This window comes from Neolamprologus brichardi, chromosome 12 (assembly GCF_056152115.1).
Source record: "Neolamprologus brichardi isolate AB-2024 chromosome 12, ASM5615211v1, whole genome shotgun sequence".
NCBI classification, from domain to species: domain Eukaryota; kingdom Metazoa; phylum Chordata; class Actinopteri; order Cichliformes; family Cichlidae; genus Neolamprologus; species Neolamprologus brichardi.
The window spans coordinates 20,028,520-20,046,099 of record NC_142115.1 but is presented as its reverse complement, the minus strand read 5'-3'; the positions used below and the strand labels follow the sequence as shown (position 1 = coordinate 20,046,099).

General features: G+C 39.5%; 1 protein-coding gene across 1 annotated transcript in view; it reads right to left on the bottom strand.

Moving 5' to 3' along the window:
- Positions 1–17,580, bottom strand: part of sgsm1a (small G protein signaling modulator 1a) — a 45,658-nt gene that overhangs the window by 15,381 nt on the left and 12,697 nt on the right. The window contains exons 3-6 of the mRNA XM_006784245.2: positions 8,361–8,436; positions 1,006–1,168; positions 565–717; positions 418–485 (exon numbers count right to left, since the gene is read on the bottom strand). Coding sequence (XP_006784308.2) covers positions 418–485; positions 565–717; positions 1,006–1,168; positions 8,361–8,436 — 460 coding nt within the window. The remainder of the gene's footprint in view (positions 1–417; positions 486–564; positions 718–1,005; positions 1,169–8,360; positions 8,437–17,580) is intronic.

Sequence of the window (17,580 nt, the reverse complement as noted above, 5' to 3'; positions counted from 1 at the left end):
TCCTGTCTTGTTATTCAGTTCAAGGCCCCTTAGATTGATACTTTGACTCTCTTGGTTGGGGATAAGGGGGCAAGCATGCAAGCATATTGATAGAGACAGGAAGCACTTCTGCCTCCAGTGAAAACAATTTTCACTGTTCACTGGTGGGAAACAACTGCGGGACTATGCCTGTGTTGCTGCACAGCAGATGTCAACAGGTTAACGTCTCAGCAGTTTAGCATTTGGTCACGAGGACAAGTTGAAAGAATATAAAGAGCAAAGAACAGTTTCCTTGCTTGAACAATGTGTAAATATAAGAAAGGGTCTTGTAAGAAAGGGCAGGATAACATAACGTCCTTGTTCTGCCTACTTTTCCCTAGGTCATAATCTTAAATCTTCATGTAAATGATATTAAACCACCACTGTTGGTATAATTACCCAACAGAGATGCGAGGATGGGTCCATCTACAGGGTCCATGAGAACAGCCTCTTTTTCGTAGTATTTACTGAAAGACAAATATGAAAGGGGAATTATGCGGGAATGTAACTCATTTGGACAAGATGCTGTTTCCCATCTCAAATTACCTGCTGTTCTCCACCAGGTAGAGGACAATCTTGTCTAGCACCTTCTCAAAAAGAGCCGTCCGTATCCACAGGTTCTTGACTACAGGTGGGCTGAGGCTGGGCAGTCGGGGCATCTTGCGAATGCTGTCTTGACTTTGCAAGCTTTGACTTCGTCTGCAGAAGGGAAAGAGTTATAATTTTAGGAAGTAGACGTGTTTTTAAAACTCCTGAAGCAAAACCCCATCTGCATAAAACAAATACAGTGGCATAAGTAACTCATGAATAAAAATGCCTATAAACATGAATTATTTAGAAGCTTTTCATCATAAAAATAAACCCCAGCCCTTCAGAGAGACAGTCATTTGTTTTCAGTGCTTTCGTTGGAACAACAAACAGGCTTTGGTGCAAGCTTTGAAGTCTGCTGTGATGTGTGATATGAGCTGTGATGTGTGCGTCTCGCACTTTGTCTCAATGATCTGCTCGAGCTCCTGGGCCTTCCTGCACAGCTCCTCAGCTGGGGGAAAGCTTTTCCCCACCTTGGTGAAGAGTGCCGCGATCTTGTTGCTACGTAGAAAGCCTGCCGCTCGCCGCTTCAGCCCATGAAGGACACACGCCTCCACTGCAGCTGTGTGTACAAAAGCACGATGTCATTATTAGGGTGCACTGATTAATAAGGTATGTCAGAAAAGCATAACAACACAGGACATGTGAATCCATCATAACAACAAAATCATCAAACCCCACAGAGAGACGGGCAAAATGTAAAGCAGAAAATGCTTCTGTGGCACAAAATTTTAAGTTTAATGTTATTTTTTTATTATGTTAGCAAAACTCATTTTACTTTAAATAGCAGAAAATATTATTTTAGCATTTTTAAATCAGCCGTGACAGTAAAAATATAAAAAGAAAGCTCACATGTTAAGTTGTTTTACATAATTTGCTATTTACACGTCACATGGACGCACAGGCAGATTCTGATGGATGGGCAGCATACTCTGCACCTAAAGCTTTCACATAAGAGTAACTTTACCTACAGCTGCATTAAATATTACCACAACTTTGATCGGCAATGACTAATGCAATTTTGACATCACCCAGAAATGTGTTTGGTAACATAAAAATATTATCTTATGGGTAGCTTTTATCATTCATTCTCATTCAGCCTAGCAGTTAGCTGACAAATAATATGGCTTGTTGCGCAGTTAACTGCACTAACAGTACCTTCAACACCTTAAATTTGGGCTCCAAATTTGGTGTGAAATTGTTCTTTTGTATGTTACTTGGCAAATAATTAGCAGGCATTCGTGGATCCCCCTTGTTAATCAAGTTTGTGTTAGCTGAAATATCGTCACTGGCCATTTATTTTTATACCTGGCTAGTGGATTGGACATTTATGATGTGAATCTCCCGATCCGCCACATCTCAAATGTGCACTATGCTACCGAGATGTGGTGACTGTGGAGGCCATTTGAGTCCAACTCATTGTCTTATTTAAGCAACCATTTTCAGGTGATTCGAGCTTTGTCTTCTTGCTGGGAGCAGCCATTAAATGATGGGCACACTTTGGTCATAAAGGGATGGACATGGTCAGAAACAATATTCACTGGTGGTGATTAAACAACGCTTGGCTGATACTAAGGGAGCCAAAAGTGTGCCGAGAAAATATATCCCCCACACCTTCACAGCAACACTAGCCTGAACCATTGATACAAGGCAGGATGTCTCCATGCTGTTTGTACCACTTTCTGCCCCTACCATCCGGATGCCACAGCAGGAATAGCGACCCATCAGACCATCAACCTTATCAATCTTCTTTCAATGACCTTTCTTGTGATGGTCAATCTGAATTTCAGCAGGTCATCTTGACCATGATGACTACATGGCTAAATGTACTGAGCTACTGCCATGTGATTGGTTCTCTGTTCTGTTTTAGTTTTACATATCGAAAGAGAAAACCAAGATGACCGTTCTAAAGCTCAAGTTTCTAAGCTGTACTCCACAACATAGATGTTACTTTAATAAGTTAATACTGTGTATTTGTATAGTCTGCATGTATGTACGTTCAGTGCATTTAAACTGTAGAGATCTAACATCTGTCATGTGACCTGTTTGTTTTCTTATTTGATGAATGACCATTTGCTAAACTGTTTCCCTGGTCACATTACACTATTAAATATGCCAAACCATCAGATAATCTTCCAGTTTACCCAGTAAGCGGCCCACAAGTTAAAGGCATGTGGACACACTTGCACAGTCACTTGACCGTGGCAAAGAATAAGACACCCCCCGTTCCTTTTCAGGTCTACGTGGCAGCGCCTGGAGCTGTGTTGACATTTGAGTTCTCTTTCAGGACTAATCCCATAGCTCTGTTCACATGGGTTCAGGGGGAAGGCTGGGGTTGCCATGGCAACTCATGAGAGAGCGAGATGAGCAGAGGGAGGGAGGGCCAGCGCCGAATCATCGGCATCATGATCGTTGTCTTTCCACCATCTTCACCCCACTAAACACTGTCACTCTTTCCTTCACCCCTCCCCTTTTTTATGGACTTTCTCTGTCACTGTTAAAATCTGGTTTACAAGATTTTACTCCAGCACAGCCATTAATAGGCTCAGTTTTCCCCACCCTGAACATTTTTTGCTAATTATCCCTCACATCTTTCTAAGGGCAACATGCTGAATGTCATGACTATATTAAAAGGCCTCCAAATATACTTCATGCCCTTTACCCTTTAACAATTTCAGCTAAGTCGTCTCCGATGCCAAAGCTGAAAGCAATAAAGCTTTAAACCTCTACACTTTTGTGGAAGCTTAAGTCACAATCTCTGCAGCATCACTTAAATTACATCCTCTGAAATTACAATCAACATCTGTGGCAGAAGTACTCATAGTTTTAGAAAAAGGGAAACCTGTTACTCACTTTTTTCAATACTGGAATTTCAACTTCTTTAGTGAAGTGAATAGTTTTATCTGAACCATTTAATGCAATTACAATCACAAAAATCATATAGCGTGAAGAAAATGAGCATCACATGCACGGATTCCGTCCCTAATGGTGAAAACAGCTAATACAGAAAATTGCCTCTAATCATCCTGTATCTGTGGCAACTGAGTGCATTAGGAGACTCTTGGCAGTGACACAGCTGAACAACACTTCATCCAAGGCATTTGTGTTGGGGATCTCAGCAAATGAACGGGAGAGAGAGTCTGTGGGAATGAGTCAGCACGGGGTTCTAAAAATTTATTAGCAGCCCAATTTCAGTAAGATTTGAGTTTTAAAACAGAGTTGCTAGTGAAATATTTAGAGCAGAATGTGTTTGTTTTCCCCTTTATTTCTGTCACATAAATAATATCACACCATGAATGCTCGTATTAAACATCTCCAATAATGACGTAACCCCTGTTAACTTCAGTCTCCTCCTCTCTGCTCACTTTTAGGCATTTTTCTTTCTACTGTGTGTGTGTCACCATATCCCTGATATGGAAATCGTAGACACCTAACTCTGGCTGTAAGCTGAAAAAGAATACCCACCTGCCAATCTAACCTTCTTTTTGAGAATAGGAGTCAGTCAGAGAACAACTGCCTGAAGGGAAGGGGAGGGAAGCTAAAATAGCTTTTTTTGGACAGTGAATGAACCGAGAAGGGTGCATTATTGGTAAACATAAGACATATGAGCATTATTTTGAACTGTGAATCATGCAAAGCTGGTCTTAGGGTCCAAGGATAATCTTTTATGTGATACTGCTGGCCTGACTGCTTATTATACTGTGCTTCTTTAAAACTGTATGGCAACAAAACAGTGTATGTGCGCTCAAAATACTTCTTCCACTACCAACAGCAAAAGTGGAGGACACTTGTTGACAATCTTACTTTAGCTTCAGGAAGTATTTCTAACAGCAAAAATCCAATGAAGTGTTTCAGATCTGTTCACTACCATTAAGTGTACCCCATCCTTCAGGAGCTTATAGAATCACCTTTAGCAGCGATAACTCTCTCCCACATCATGGTGGAGGAGTTTTTCGTCATTCTTCTTTACACCTTTGCTTCAGTTCATTGGTGTTTGTGACATTCGTTTATGTAAAGCTCTTTCACGGTAGCATTATAGCATTTCAGTCAGGATGAGGTCTGGACTTTGTCATGTTTTTGTTTTTTTTAGAGAGAACAGATAGCCCTTCCAAACAAATCATAGTTGTTCAGTCTTTTTCTAATTGTGTGGTCATGAACTTTAACATTTAACATGCTAACTGGTGCCTGTAGAGTCTGAGATGTAGCTCTTAGGTTTCGCTGATTACACAGCCTGACTTTGGGGGAATACTTGCTGAGAGGCCACTCCTGGGAAGATGTCTGTTTTGAATATTTTCTACTTGTGAATAATATTTCTTAGTATGACAGACTTCAAATTGTTTGGAAATAGATGAGAACCAACAGTTGTTCCTCATAAAACTGCCAAGCCCTTTGATTTTATAGAGGTGCTCACATTTGCTGATGATCATTTATTTTAATGGTACAGTGTTCAAAAGCATTTTATCTTTATTATGACATTTTTTGTAAAAATTCAAGTGAACAGCTTTTGCATTCCCTCTGCACTAACAGCATTTTAGCCTCTGCCTGGGCAGCTCATCACACTAGCCTGGGCTTTGAAACTTAATTGCTCCCCAGTGAGCAAGCTGAGTTTTTTCTCCCATCTTCCTCTCACTCTCTGTATAGACCACATCTGAAAGAAATGTAGTAGCAGGAGCCCCTACCCCCCAAAAAAACAAACAACCCAGAGATGAGAGGGTCATCCTGCTGCTGAATTGCCACTGGTACTGGTATGACAGCAGTAGATGAAAGATGTACCTCAGACAGAACAGCCGCTATTAAATCAGGCTATTAGATGATCCAACAGATAATGTCCACAGTGCAGGCTGAGACCGTTGAAATGAAACATGAAAGCACCACCGGAAACACATAAAGGGCACAACCCTCCCCCCCACAACACAACACAACACAACACAACACAACACTGAGAGGTATTAAAGAAGTCTTTTAGCTGCACTGTAACAAAAATCTGAGCTCTGTGACAAATTATTTTCATAACCCTCCTGCAGAAAAATAAAACTACAAAAAAGAGATTTGGGGTAAGCTGATTACTGGATGGGAAGGATGTCCAACATTATTCACTTATGGTTGTTAAATAGGTTCAAGCTGTGCTGCAAATTCTTTTCCTACTATGATAATAACCCAAACAGGCTCTACACAGACATTATGAGGGAGTGAGCTTACGTAAGAACCCAAAAAGGAAACAACATTGATTTCTAAATCAGCTTATTTTTGATTTTACATACCTCTAAATGAATTTCTTCAAACAATGACACTAAGAGGTAAGTCACTGTTTCTGCAGCGTCTAATTTACTTTTCCTTCTTTGATATTAGTCTGATCCAATTAGTCTGAGCAATGCAAGTGCGCAATTACAAGCCTATAGACAACACCAGTTTCTCTTTATTATCACTGGTACACCTCCTTGCACATTTTTTATACAGTAGTAGAATGATATCATTTACACCCCAGGCCTTTTTTAATGGGATATTTTGCTTATTTAATCTTTTTCCCTACTTAATTCTCTTCCCTAGTCTAAGTATTTACAGCCTCCGGGCATGTAAAATGAAGCCAGTGTGGGTGTGCCGCGTGCAGTTCCTCTAGTGGCCACACGAGGCACGCGCTAAAGTGGAAAAAAGTCAAGTCAAAGAAGTCAAAGTCAAGAATCCAATGTGAAAAAGCTTATCTTTAAATCATCAAAAGGATGTTTTTGTCTCTATAGATAGTTTTCTCCTTCTTTAGGTTGGGCTTAATCTGTTTATAATTCATCAAGTTGGGCAACTGGCTTAAGAGTGTGGAAATTATCCTTTCATGGTCTATGGGAGTGTCACAACACAGGCAGAAACCTTCTGGTGTCCGCTAGGCTTCACCTCTGTTAACTGGAGTCACTGAACCGGACTTCTCTGCTACATTTGTGCCGTTGGTGCTTTTGAAGTCTTTTTTTTTTGTCTTTTGTTAGTCTCATCACTAATTAATTTCTCTGTGTCACAGTCGTACAGTTCATGGATGCAGCTTGCTGCCCAGATTTGCTGATGACACCACCTTCTTTTCCAAATATGGCCACTGCTGGTTTATAAAACAAAAACAAACCATAACCATGGCCAAAATGCCAATGCTTGAGACCAATGGGTGATGTCACGCTGGTGATGTCAGTCTTTTAAATACAGTCTATGCTATTAACAGCTCTGTCTATCCCTTTGTTAGTTGTTATTCTGTCACATGCCTTATTTTCTGCCAGTGTTCAGCTTTATTCATGGTTTGATTCCCTGAGCTTCAGAGTAACTTCTTAATTTTTTTTAAACTTAACCTGTGTGTTTTGTGACATTAAAAAAAAAAACATAAATATGCATAAGTTGCTTTGTCCTGGCCTAACCAATCATCCCAAGAGTCAGAGTTTAGGTTCTAATCTGAACACCATTAAAAATGATTTATTTCACATTAATAATGATGGTCTGTGTTATGCCATGCCTTTTTTTCCCCAACAGTCTTTATCTTGGCACACAGCTAGTAAAAATATCACCTTTTCTGCAAGCTGAGAGTCATTTTATTCACACTTAAAGCCACAAATATATCTTGTTATTGATTACAGCTCCGGTCTGAGCCAGACATCCGATGAGCGTGACCACCTGCATGTGGGCAGTGTGTTTCTCGCACTAATCATACTGCAATCCAGAAATGTGATTTGGAGGCAAGAACAAAAACACTTGGTAAAGGACTGAACTTTAAATATCTCTTATTTGTACTGAACAATAAATATACTCTTGTGCTAAAAGTGTGTCACATAGGCATTGACACACTCACCCACCATCCACCATCTCTCCTTGTGGAAAAACTAATTCTATAACATAGACCAATGGATAATTTCTTTGTAACAACCAAATTTTCTTTGAATGTACTGAACATCTCACTGCTATCAATAACTCTACATGAGAATATTGATTAATTTAATATTAATTAAAGAAACCCTTCTATTCAGTTAGTGGCGTTGGAATGAGTGTAAATAGAATAGAATAATCCTTTAATTGTCCCACAAGGAAAAATTTGGTTGTAACAGCAGCAAAAAGACACATATACAAACAGAACAGGACGCAAGGCATAGAACAGAAGCACTCAAAATCTTTACATATTTACATCGTGGACAATAGTTACCAAAACAATACTGTACAGTTATTAAAATTAAAGTACAGATAAGTGGCAAACCCAGGTTGTAGTGTGCAAACAGAGCAGGATACCGAAAGATGTTTAAATAGTAAGAATATTTAGAATAACTTGAAAAGTACAGGTTGTGTATCGTACCTGTGCATTAAAAGTAGACATGTAACTTCCAATAAATTAGTATATATAAACTGAGAAACGTAATGTGCAAGTTATACAGTAGCAGTTGTTTGGTTGAAAAAAGCAGAAAAAAGCAGAAAAAAGTGCAATGAAGTAGCTTAATGGTTAAGAGAAGTATCACTGCGATTGCTTTGTTTTTAATTTTATCCTGTAATCCATAAATGACTTGTGAGATATAAGCAAGTATGATTTGTGTATAATTTATAATATTTTAATGGTTGAAATTAATCATGAGTTTTAGGCCACTTTTAAGAGAAATGTAAGATCAGGTTGTATAGTTAGACATTCAGAGCAAAAGACAAACAAGATAAAGAGTAACTTGACTGAAATAAGCTGACATTAAGCCTTTCCAGCATTGCAGAATTACTTGGAGAGCAAAAGCTTCATGATTTGTTTGATTACTCACCACAAAAGGACACAATATGGCTGCTGTCTTCGTGGACAAATTTCCTGGTGACAGCTTCTTCCATAATCTGCTTCACCTGTCAATGACATGGCAGATGTTGGCTGATTAATTCATTAATATACCACAACAGGCAAAATTTGGTGGCACAGGAAGATAAATATATATTCAGATCTGTTCACTACCATTAAGTAGTATATAATGGTATACCATTAAGTATACCATTATATATATATATATATATGTAGTATATAATGGTATACGATTAAGTATACCATTATATATATATATATATATATATATATATATATATATATATATATATATATATATATATATATATATATATATATATATAAATGTAATTTTGTGCATAAAAATGAGCTCAGTGATGAACTGGGGTTTGAAATTAAGGGGGGGAGGGGGGGGGACACTGAAGAAGGAAGAATGCATGTTAAGTTGGTGGATGAGTCACCAGCTCTCATCTCAAACTACTGGGAAATGAAGGAGATATATTTGGGTGTGGAAGGAGAAAAGGGAAGGGATGGGAGTTCATCACAGACCCTTGTTTCTTACTTTTCACATCCAAATGAATCAAAGCCCAACTTGTTTTTTAAATAAGGATAGAGAGGGTCAGACATCAGAAATGGTTATTATTTAGGTTTTGTCATCACTGGGATCTGTGCCTCTCTCTGATCACATGCCAACAGCTACAGTTGGAGCCATAAGATTTTGGACAATGACACATTTTTATAGTTGTGAACCACCACAGTAGAATTAAAAAAACAAAACAAATCAATCAACAGACTGATGTGCAGACTTTCGGCTTTGCATTAACTGCTTAAGAATAGCAACATGTTCTACACATACATGTTATCAAGGGAAGTATGGATGAAAAGTGATTGGACATTTGTCTGACACCTGGTTTCATGACCAAGTGAGGCCTGTTGCCTCGTTATTCCACAATGCATTAAGTAGACAGATGAGCCCGGGTTGACTAAACTTGCAATTGGTAGCTGTTCACTGGAACTCTCAATATGAGGTCCAAATGAGGGAGGCCATCATCAGGCTGAAACTACTGGTTACACTCAGGAAGACGGAGGCCAGATTAGACTTTGTCAGAAAACCTCTAAACCAGCCTGCACGGTTCAGAACAAATATTTGGTCAGATGAAATCAGGATGAATCAGCTCATGATCTGACACCACATTATCTGTCAAACATGGTGGAGGCTTCGGCACGCACTGTATGTCTTCCAGTCGAAGCAGGTCAGTACTGTTTATTGAACATGTGACTGCTGATAGAAGCAGTCTATAAAGATGAATTCAGAAGTGTACAGGGTTATACCCTCTGCTCAGATCAGACAAATGCTGCAGAAATGAACAGACAACACTGCACAGTGCAAATAAAGAGCAGCCAAAAGCAGACTGCAAAAGCAACCCAAGGTTTTCTCAAGGGAAATAAAATATTCTTTAATGGCCAAATCAGTCACCTGTTTCAGTCAAACAGAACATGATTGCCAAAGGCCAGAAAAACCCACAAACAAGCAACAACTGCAGTAGGTGGTTGCAGAAAAGGTATAACATAAAAGTTAAAGGGAGGAAACAGAATTTGGTGATGTCCCTGTCTTTCTAGACTTCAGGTAGTCTTTGACTGCAAAGGATTTTCATCCGATTATTAAAATAATCCTTGTATTTAAAATGATGTTAGCTTGTTTAATTACTTTTGATCTTCTGAAAGTGGGGAACTGTGGGTAAAAATAGTTGTAATTCCAAACCATTTACTGCTAAGATTTTTGTTAAAGCTAAAAATCTGCATATTGATCACATAAAGATTGTATCCACTGTGAAGGTGCACAGAGGCAAAACTACAAAAAAGGTAAGTAGTCAGATAATATAAGGCACTAACTGTATAGCCAATAGTTAAGATGATTGGATGTATCAGATGCTCTGGTGGCTATGGAGACATCCTACTGTGTGGGCACTGGTCTGCAATATGCATGGAAAGTATCAAGCCCTGGACACGGCCACACAGATAGCTGTAATTTCCTGTTGAAAAGAGTCTGTCCATAACGACCATATTACACTGCCAGGTTCACCCACTACACACAAAGACATTGACTTACGGACACACACAGACACACACAGACACACACAGACACACACACACTCCTTCTCCAGTACATTAACTCTATATTTCAGTGGCATGGGCAAATATTTTCTCTGTGTGGCACTTCTGCAACTGTAAGGCAATGAAATTTACAGCGTGATCATAATATTTTCCACTAGATAAAGTTCTATCTTCAGATTGGATTTTCCACTATGGCACAATTAAATTGATTAATAATTTCACTACTAGTTTACTCACTATACATAAATGGATTATGCCACCTGTATTTTGATCTCACATTTACTGTAAGAAAACAGAGATAATTAAATCACTTCAGGTCATCCATTTGGCATTCAGATCTGTATTTAAGCAAGCATGAGCTGTTAAAATATTAAGGCACACAGTACTTAAAGGCTGGCCATTATCTAACTATTACTACTGGCTATGAGGAATTTAAGTACTGCTGTTAATCAAGATGACAGTAATTTTAGCTACTTTACTGTTGATATTTATTCTAAGCATAGCATCTGACGTTTATGTTTATTGTTCATTTATAAAATGCTAATCTAGTTCTCAAACAAATGAGGTAAAAAGTGTTAACCTCTCACTTAAATTTGATTTTAAGTCAGAGGTTAACTATAATAACTGAAAAGTACTTAAATGTTATACTTGAATAAAGTTACTCAGACATTTGACAGTACTGGTAAGTTTATATAGTGATGTTTAATACTGTGCAAAAATCTTGAGTCACCCACCACGTCTTTATATTTTGCTTGGAAAATGCTTTCCACAAGATTTAGGAGTATGTTTATGGGTATTTTTGACTATTCTTCTAGAAGCTGCAGGCAAGCACAATGACCAAGCACAATGCAATTATTCAGATCCTGTGGTGAACTCAAACATTGATGTTGGACAAGAAGGCCTAACTCGTAGTCTCTGCTTTAATTCATCCCAGAGGTGTTCTGTTGGGTTGGACTCTGTGCAGGCCAGTCAAGTTCTTCCACACCAAGCTCCCTTATACATGTCTTTGTGGACCTTGCTTTGTGCACATGTGCAGTCGTGTTGGAACATCCCCAAAACTGTTCCCACAAACATGAAATTGTCCAAAAATGTCTTGGTATGCTGAAACATTACGAGTTCTTTTAACTAGAACTAAAGGACAGAGCCAAACTCCTGAAAAACAACCCATAATCCCACTCTGCATTGTGCTTGGTGATGCAAGGTTCAGATGCAGCTGCTTGGCCATGCAAACCCATTCCATGAAGCTCTCTACACACTTCTCTTGAGCTAATCTGAAGGCCACATGAAGTTTGGAGGTCTGTAGCGATTGACTCTGCAGAAAGCCGGCAACACCTGGGCACTATGCACCTCAGCATCCGCTGACCCCGCTCTGTGATGTTACGTGGCCTTCTACTTCATGGCTGAGTTGCTGTCATTCCCAGTCACTGTCACTTTGTTATAATACCACTAACAGCTGACTGTGGAATATTTAGTAGCGAGGACTGGACTTGTTGCAGAGGTGGCATCCTATCACAATACCATGTTGGAATTCACTGACCTCCTGAGAGCGTCCCATTCTTTCACAAATATTTGTAGAAGCAGTCTGCATGCCTCGGTGTTTGATTCTATACACCTGTGGCCATGGAAGTGATTTGAACAGCTCAATTCAATGATTTGGATGGGTGAGTGAATACTTTTGGCAATATAGTGTGCAACACTGCATTTCCTACCCCTATTTTTAAGACGGAGACTACAGGCACGAAAATGTAACAGATGCACAAACACTGCTAAGAAAATCTGCCAACTGAGCTCTCACTGTTTATGCAAGATGACAAATTCAATCCACAAATCTTTTTTTTTTTCTAAATACTTGGACGACAAATGAACCCAGAAGCCTGGAATAAAAAAAAACAAAACAACTCACTAATTAGACAGCAGTCATTACTCAAACTTGGACTGTTCGCATCAGTAGCATTGTTTTCTTTAGCATCAACAGAAATGATTCACACTGCCGACACGCCAGAGAAAGTGGCAGTCACTGTGATGCACACCAGCTCTGTTAATGATTATATAAAAGCCTGCGTTCACGCAAACACACACAAACGCTTAAAACACAGAGGGCTTTTATATGCACCAGTTTTCTTTCTCAGTGCATCTGACACACAGAAAACTGACTGCTAACTTGAGGAAGCACACTCCTCCTCCTCATCGCTCTCGTCTGGGCTACAGATCAGGCCTCTGAGGAATTTATATGGTAAAACGTCTAAGCACAGACAACCTACAGGTTTCTATGGAGACGTCACGAGTCTCACAGTGGATCACTTCCGCCAAAAGGACGCGCAAACATTCATTCATCTCTGAAATAAGAGGCTGAATGCGGCTCTCCGACAGCCACTATTAATATCTAGATGCACCGTGTTGTCGTCATCTTGTTACTCTGGCATCAATAAAGCAGAAATACCACCCAGACTTTACTTTTTAAAGTAACCATATGTGCTACAATATCACCCAGGAAACAATATATTCTCACTGAGATTTAAGAAAAAACTGAAAATTTAGAGAAAAAAATGATTCATTTCATCAGCAAAGCACGATGAGTCTGCTTGAAGGCAACAGCCTGAGTGATAAAGGATCTTTTGAGTATTCCAATTAACTCCTCCAAGAGCAGAGAAAGGAAATAAGAGGGAGAGAGAAAGCTCCTTGCATTAAAATCTCCATCCTACATTATTCATAATCACTAAGTTTAATGCTGAATGAAGGGAGCGCACAATAAAAAAAATAATTACTGTTATTCATGTTAATCTACGGCACACGGAGCTGCAGTTCTCTCATAAAGAGGTCCAGCTGAATCACGATTCCATTATGTGAATTACAGCTTAATACCGAATGAAAAGAGTGATCAGCTGTAAAAATGGCAGAGAATGTGATGCCACCATAAAGGTCAATATAACCAAAACACAGCCCAAAATAGTTCCAAGGTACTCTAACCACAGGGTGGCTTTTCTAAAACTTCTTTCTGATGACGGCACCTTTACGAGGACGCTGTGGGATTTTGAAGCGCTGATTGTACAGTGTCAATATTCAGTCTTGACATGAAATAATTTTACACGATGCATCATTCGAGGTCGAGACAGGACAGCTTTAGAGGAAGCAGGGCCCTACATTCACATAACATGGTCCAGTTTGTGCAGATTTGCTTCAACTGCCATACTAAACAGCATGAAGTACTGTAGTTCAGTTTGATTATAAGCAGTGTAGCAGCAGTGCACCTCAGCAAAGCCAGGTAATCCTATCCTATCGATTTAAAAGTGTCACTAGGGCTACTTTCAAAAAAAGAAAGGAAGATTTGGGATGTTGTGCAAAATGTAAATAAAACCAGAATGCACATTTCCAAATGTCATGAACTGGCATTTTGTTCACAAAAGAACATGGAAAACATCAAATCTTTAAACTGAGACATTTTACTATTTCATATATAATATTTGCTCATTTTGAATTGTTGTCTCTCTCCGGGTACTCTGGCCTCCTCCCACAATCCAAACACAGGCAGTTAATGGGGTTAGGTGAACTGGTGATTCAAAAATGCCCATAGGTGTGAATGTGAGTTGACTGGTTGTCTGTTTCTCTGTGTTAGCCCTGCAACAGACTGACAACCTGTCCAGGATGTAAACCACCTCTCGCCCTATAGCTGTTGGGACAGCCGCCAGCCTCCCCATGACCCTGAATTGGCTAAACAGAAGAAAATGGATGGATGTATGTTGTCCCATTCTTGAATGACATAGCATTCTAACTGCTCAGCTGTCCTGGGCCTTCTTTGTTATACTTTTCGTTTCATGATGCATCAAATGTCTTCAAGTGGTTAAAGGTCAGGATTGCATGGAGTGCAGGAAGCAATGCTGCTGTAACAGCTGCTATGTGTGGTTTAGCATTGTCTTGGTGAAATGTGGATGGCCTTCCCTGGAAAAAAAAAGTCATCTGGATGGAGGCATATGTTCCTTTAATAAGTCACCTTTATACACCTTTCAACATTGATGGTACATTTTCCGGATATGCAAGCTGCCAATTTCAGAAGCACTAATGCACCCACATACCATCAGAGACGCAGGCTTTTGAACTGATAGCTGAAAATAAATCGGATGTTTTTTTCCCCCTGTGGGATTATGATATTATTTTATGCCATGTTAGACCCCTAATTAAAGATTGTGAATTATTATGTAGTTTCAGTTTGCATTATGCTCCTGAACTAGAAGAAGGTGATAATTATTACATTTGGTAAACTGATTTGCATTACATTAGACTGTTGATTTATTGTAAATGAATGATATTGTTTTATGATGCATTATACTGCTGAGTTATAAGAAATACTGTTCACAGAAAGTCATCGTCTCATTTGTCTGATTAGAAGAGAACAGAGCATACTGCCCCATTTCATCAGGAGCAGATAAACAGGGAGCCAAGGTTGTAGCTTAGGCGCTGTGTGAGAAAGAATGTTTAGGCTCTGATGATTAGGAGGGGGCCACTAGAGGCTATAAGAGTTTGATCAAGGCTCCACCATTTTGAGATCTGATGCTGTCTGTGTATGGTGTCCATCTCCCACGCGTGTGTTCATTAAATCATCGTTTGACTTGACCCGGCCGGACCAGTGTTGTTATTTTGGTTTTCCTCTTGTATCCATTCCCAATATTTGAATCCGTAACAGTTTTGGGGGCTCGTCCTGTGGTATTGGGATGGAAGTTTTGGAGGTTTGGACGGTCCGAGGTGGTTGAACGGGCAGGCACGAGCCAGTGGTCTGACGTGAGTGGGCAAGCCGGCACATTTAAAGGTGAGGCACAACCTGTTGAATGTAAATCCAAACTGTGCCAAATTGGACTGTATAAATTAAAAGTCTACTCACTGAAATTACTGGTGAAGGCCTGTTTTGATTTTGATGAAAAAATCTCATGAGTTTTGAAACTTGAAATAAGCTTAAAAGGAAAATAATACTGAGTTAGAGGCTCAAGGTAAAGGAAAATAATACTGAGTTAGAGGCTCAAGGTAAAGGAAAATAATACTGAGTTAGAGGCTCAAGGTAAAGAAAATAATACTGAGTTAGAGGCTCAGGTAGTTTGATAGGGAATTGGTCATTTTGTGAGTTAGAGGCTCCATTGGTCTAAAGGATTGCATCTGTGTTGGCCATGTTGAGAGTTAGAGGCTCCATTGTCCATAACGTTGCATCTGCGTCAGTCATACTCTTGTTTTAGAGGGTTGACGGCGGTTTAAAAGTATTATAAATTTTGTTAGAACGGTGGTTAGAGGCCACTAGGAGGCGCATAGCCCGGAGGTTACGCTCCCTCCTGGCCGCGGACGCGCGACCTTGACCTGTCGGCGAACAGGGTTAGTTCAGTTGGTCACTGTGGAGCTTGGGGCACTCCAGAATAACTAGGAGTTAGAGTCTCCTTATCTGCGCTTTTTTGGGCACTGTAAATTGACTTAGGGACTTTAGAGATCAGGCCAGATACAGTTAGAGGCTGATACTGGTTAATTGATTACAAAAAAGTTGGACTTTCTTCGGTTGGACCCGTTATCTTAAATTTGTCAAAATTGTGTAGGCGCTAAAACTTTCAGGCCTGAGAGTGAGTGTAAATATAAGACGTCTGTGTAAAATAAGATAGAGAGTTGAGTGTGAAACGAGGCTGTGTGTGACGATAGTGCGCTGCAGCGCTGCAAGCTATTTTTAGACGGTGTGTGAACATGCAAATGAGGTGGCTGTTGTGAAGCCCACAGAGGACTTCCTGTTTAGCGTGTTATTGAGTTTTATAAGTATAATTTGCAAATAATGATACATGCCTGTAATTAAAACGCTGATTTTGCTGATTATAATATTACAAATAAAGTTTTGAATGACTACGGTGAATGTTTAATGTTTGGCTGAGTTTTGATATGGGAGAGACGGCTTCGCAGCTGTTGGGGGTAAGTGACCGGAAACTTGCATGCCCATAAAAGGCAACTGCCTGACTGTGTGAACTATGCACCAAGAGAGAGAGTAAAATCTAGGCAGATGAACCAAATGGATGTTTTAAGAAAAACAGTAAATGAATGTTTTAGTCTCTTAATACAGGTGGATTTCTCTCAACCAGGAGACCTGAGTACAGCAGCAAAAGGATAGATTAATAAAATTGGGATGACACACATGCCAAGCTCTGGCTCAAAATTTTACAGGTTGACCTATCACTTTGTCCCCACCCGAAAAAGAAGCTTAAAGGACATCTTCTCCTCCAGTTATCGGTTACCATCACTGGAAATTTTCAGGCAAGTTTTTCACTGAATTGTTTTTGGCACCATGTGTCCCTGAATCTCACAAGCAAGCTCTAATTCCTGGCTGAAGACATGGAATGCTGTTATTTAAGGTGGGAAATCAAAATTTGGGAAACAAAATTAAAAACATACACAATTAGAGAAATGCCTTGTTTGAGAAAAAAGTTAAAATATCCCACCCACAAACGCACATACACGCAATGAAGAAACAGCTTACATTCATGAACATGTGAAGATTTTTCAGCAAGCTTAAAGCAGCAAAACTTAACATACACATGTTGTTAAATAATAAAGTCTATCCACTACTAACAAATAAACTCTCTGGGTTGCAGGACAACAACTTGACTTCAAAAAGACAGACACTGGTAAATCACAAACCAGTGATGAAACAACTAATTTAGTGGTTAAAAGAGTCAAATTGTGACATTTTTTTCTGATTGATTAATATAAGTGATTACTGAATGAAATAAAATTCCTTTTTGAATTATTAAACATGATCTTGAGAATTTTAACGCGTACCTGTGTTGTCCTGTCAACTTGGTGGGTTATGACTTGATTATATAGTGAGAAAAAACAAAAAAAAGGGGGGGGAGAAGGCTGACACAGGGCCTGGCCCCTCTCTGAATAACACAGCCAAAACAACATTATTTTCAAACAACATCATTTTCCTGTTCGTCTGTTTTTGTTTTGTTTTTGTTTTTTCTCTTTATGCTTAATTACAGGCTGCTTTGTCGGCCCGGAAAGCCGAGGCTGACCTGGACTCCTGCTCTCCCTTCTACCATCTTTGATGTGACCCTGACCAAATGCTACAGCAGCTGGAC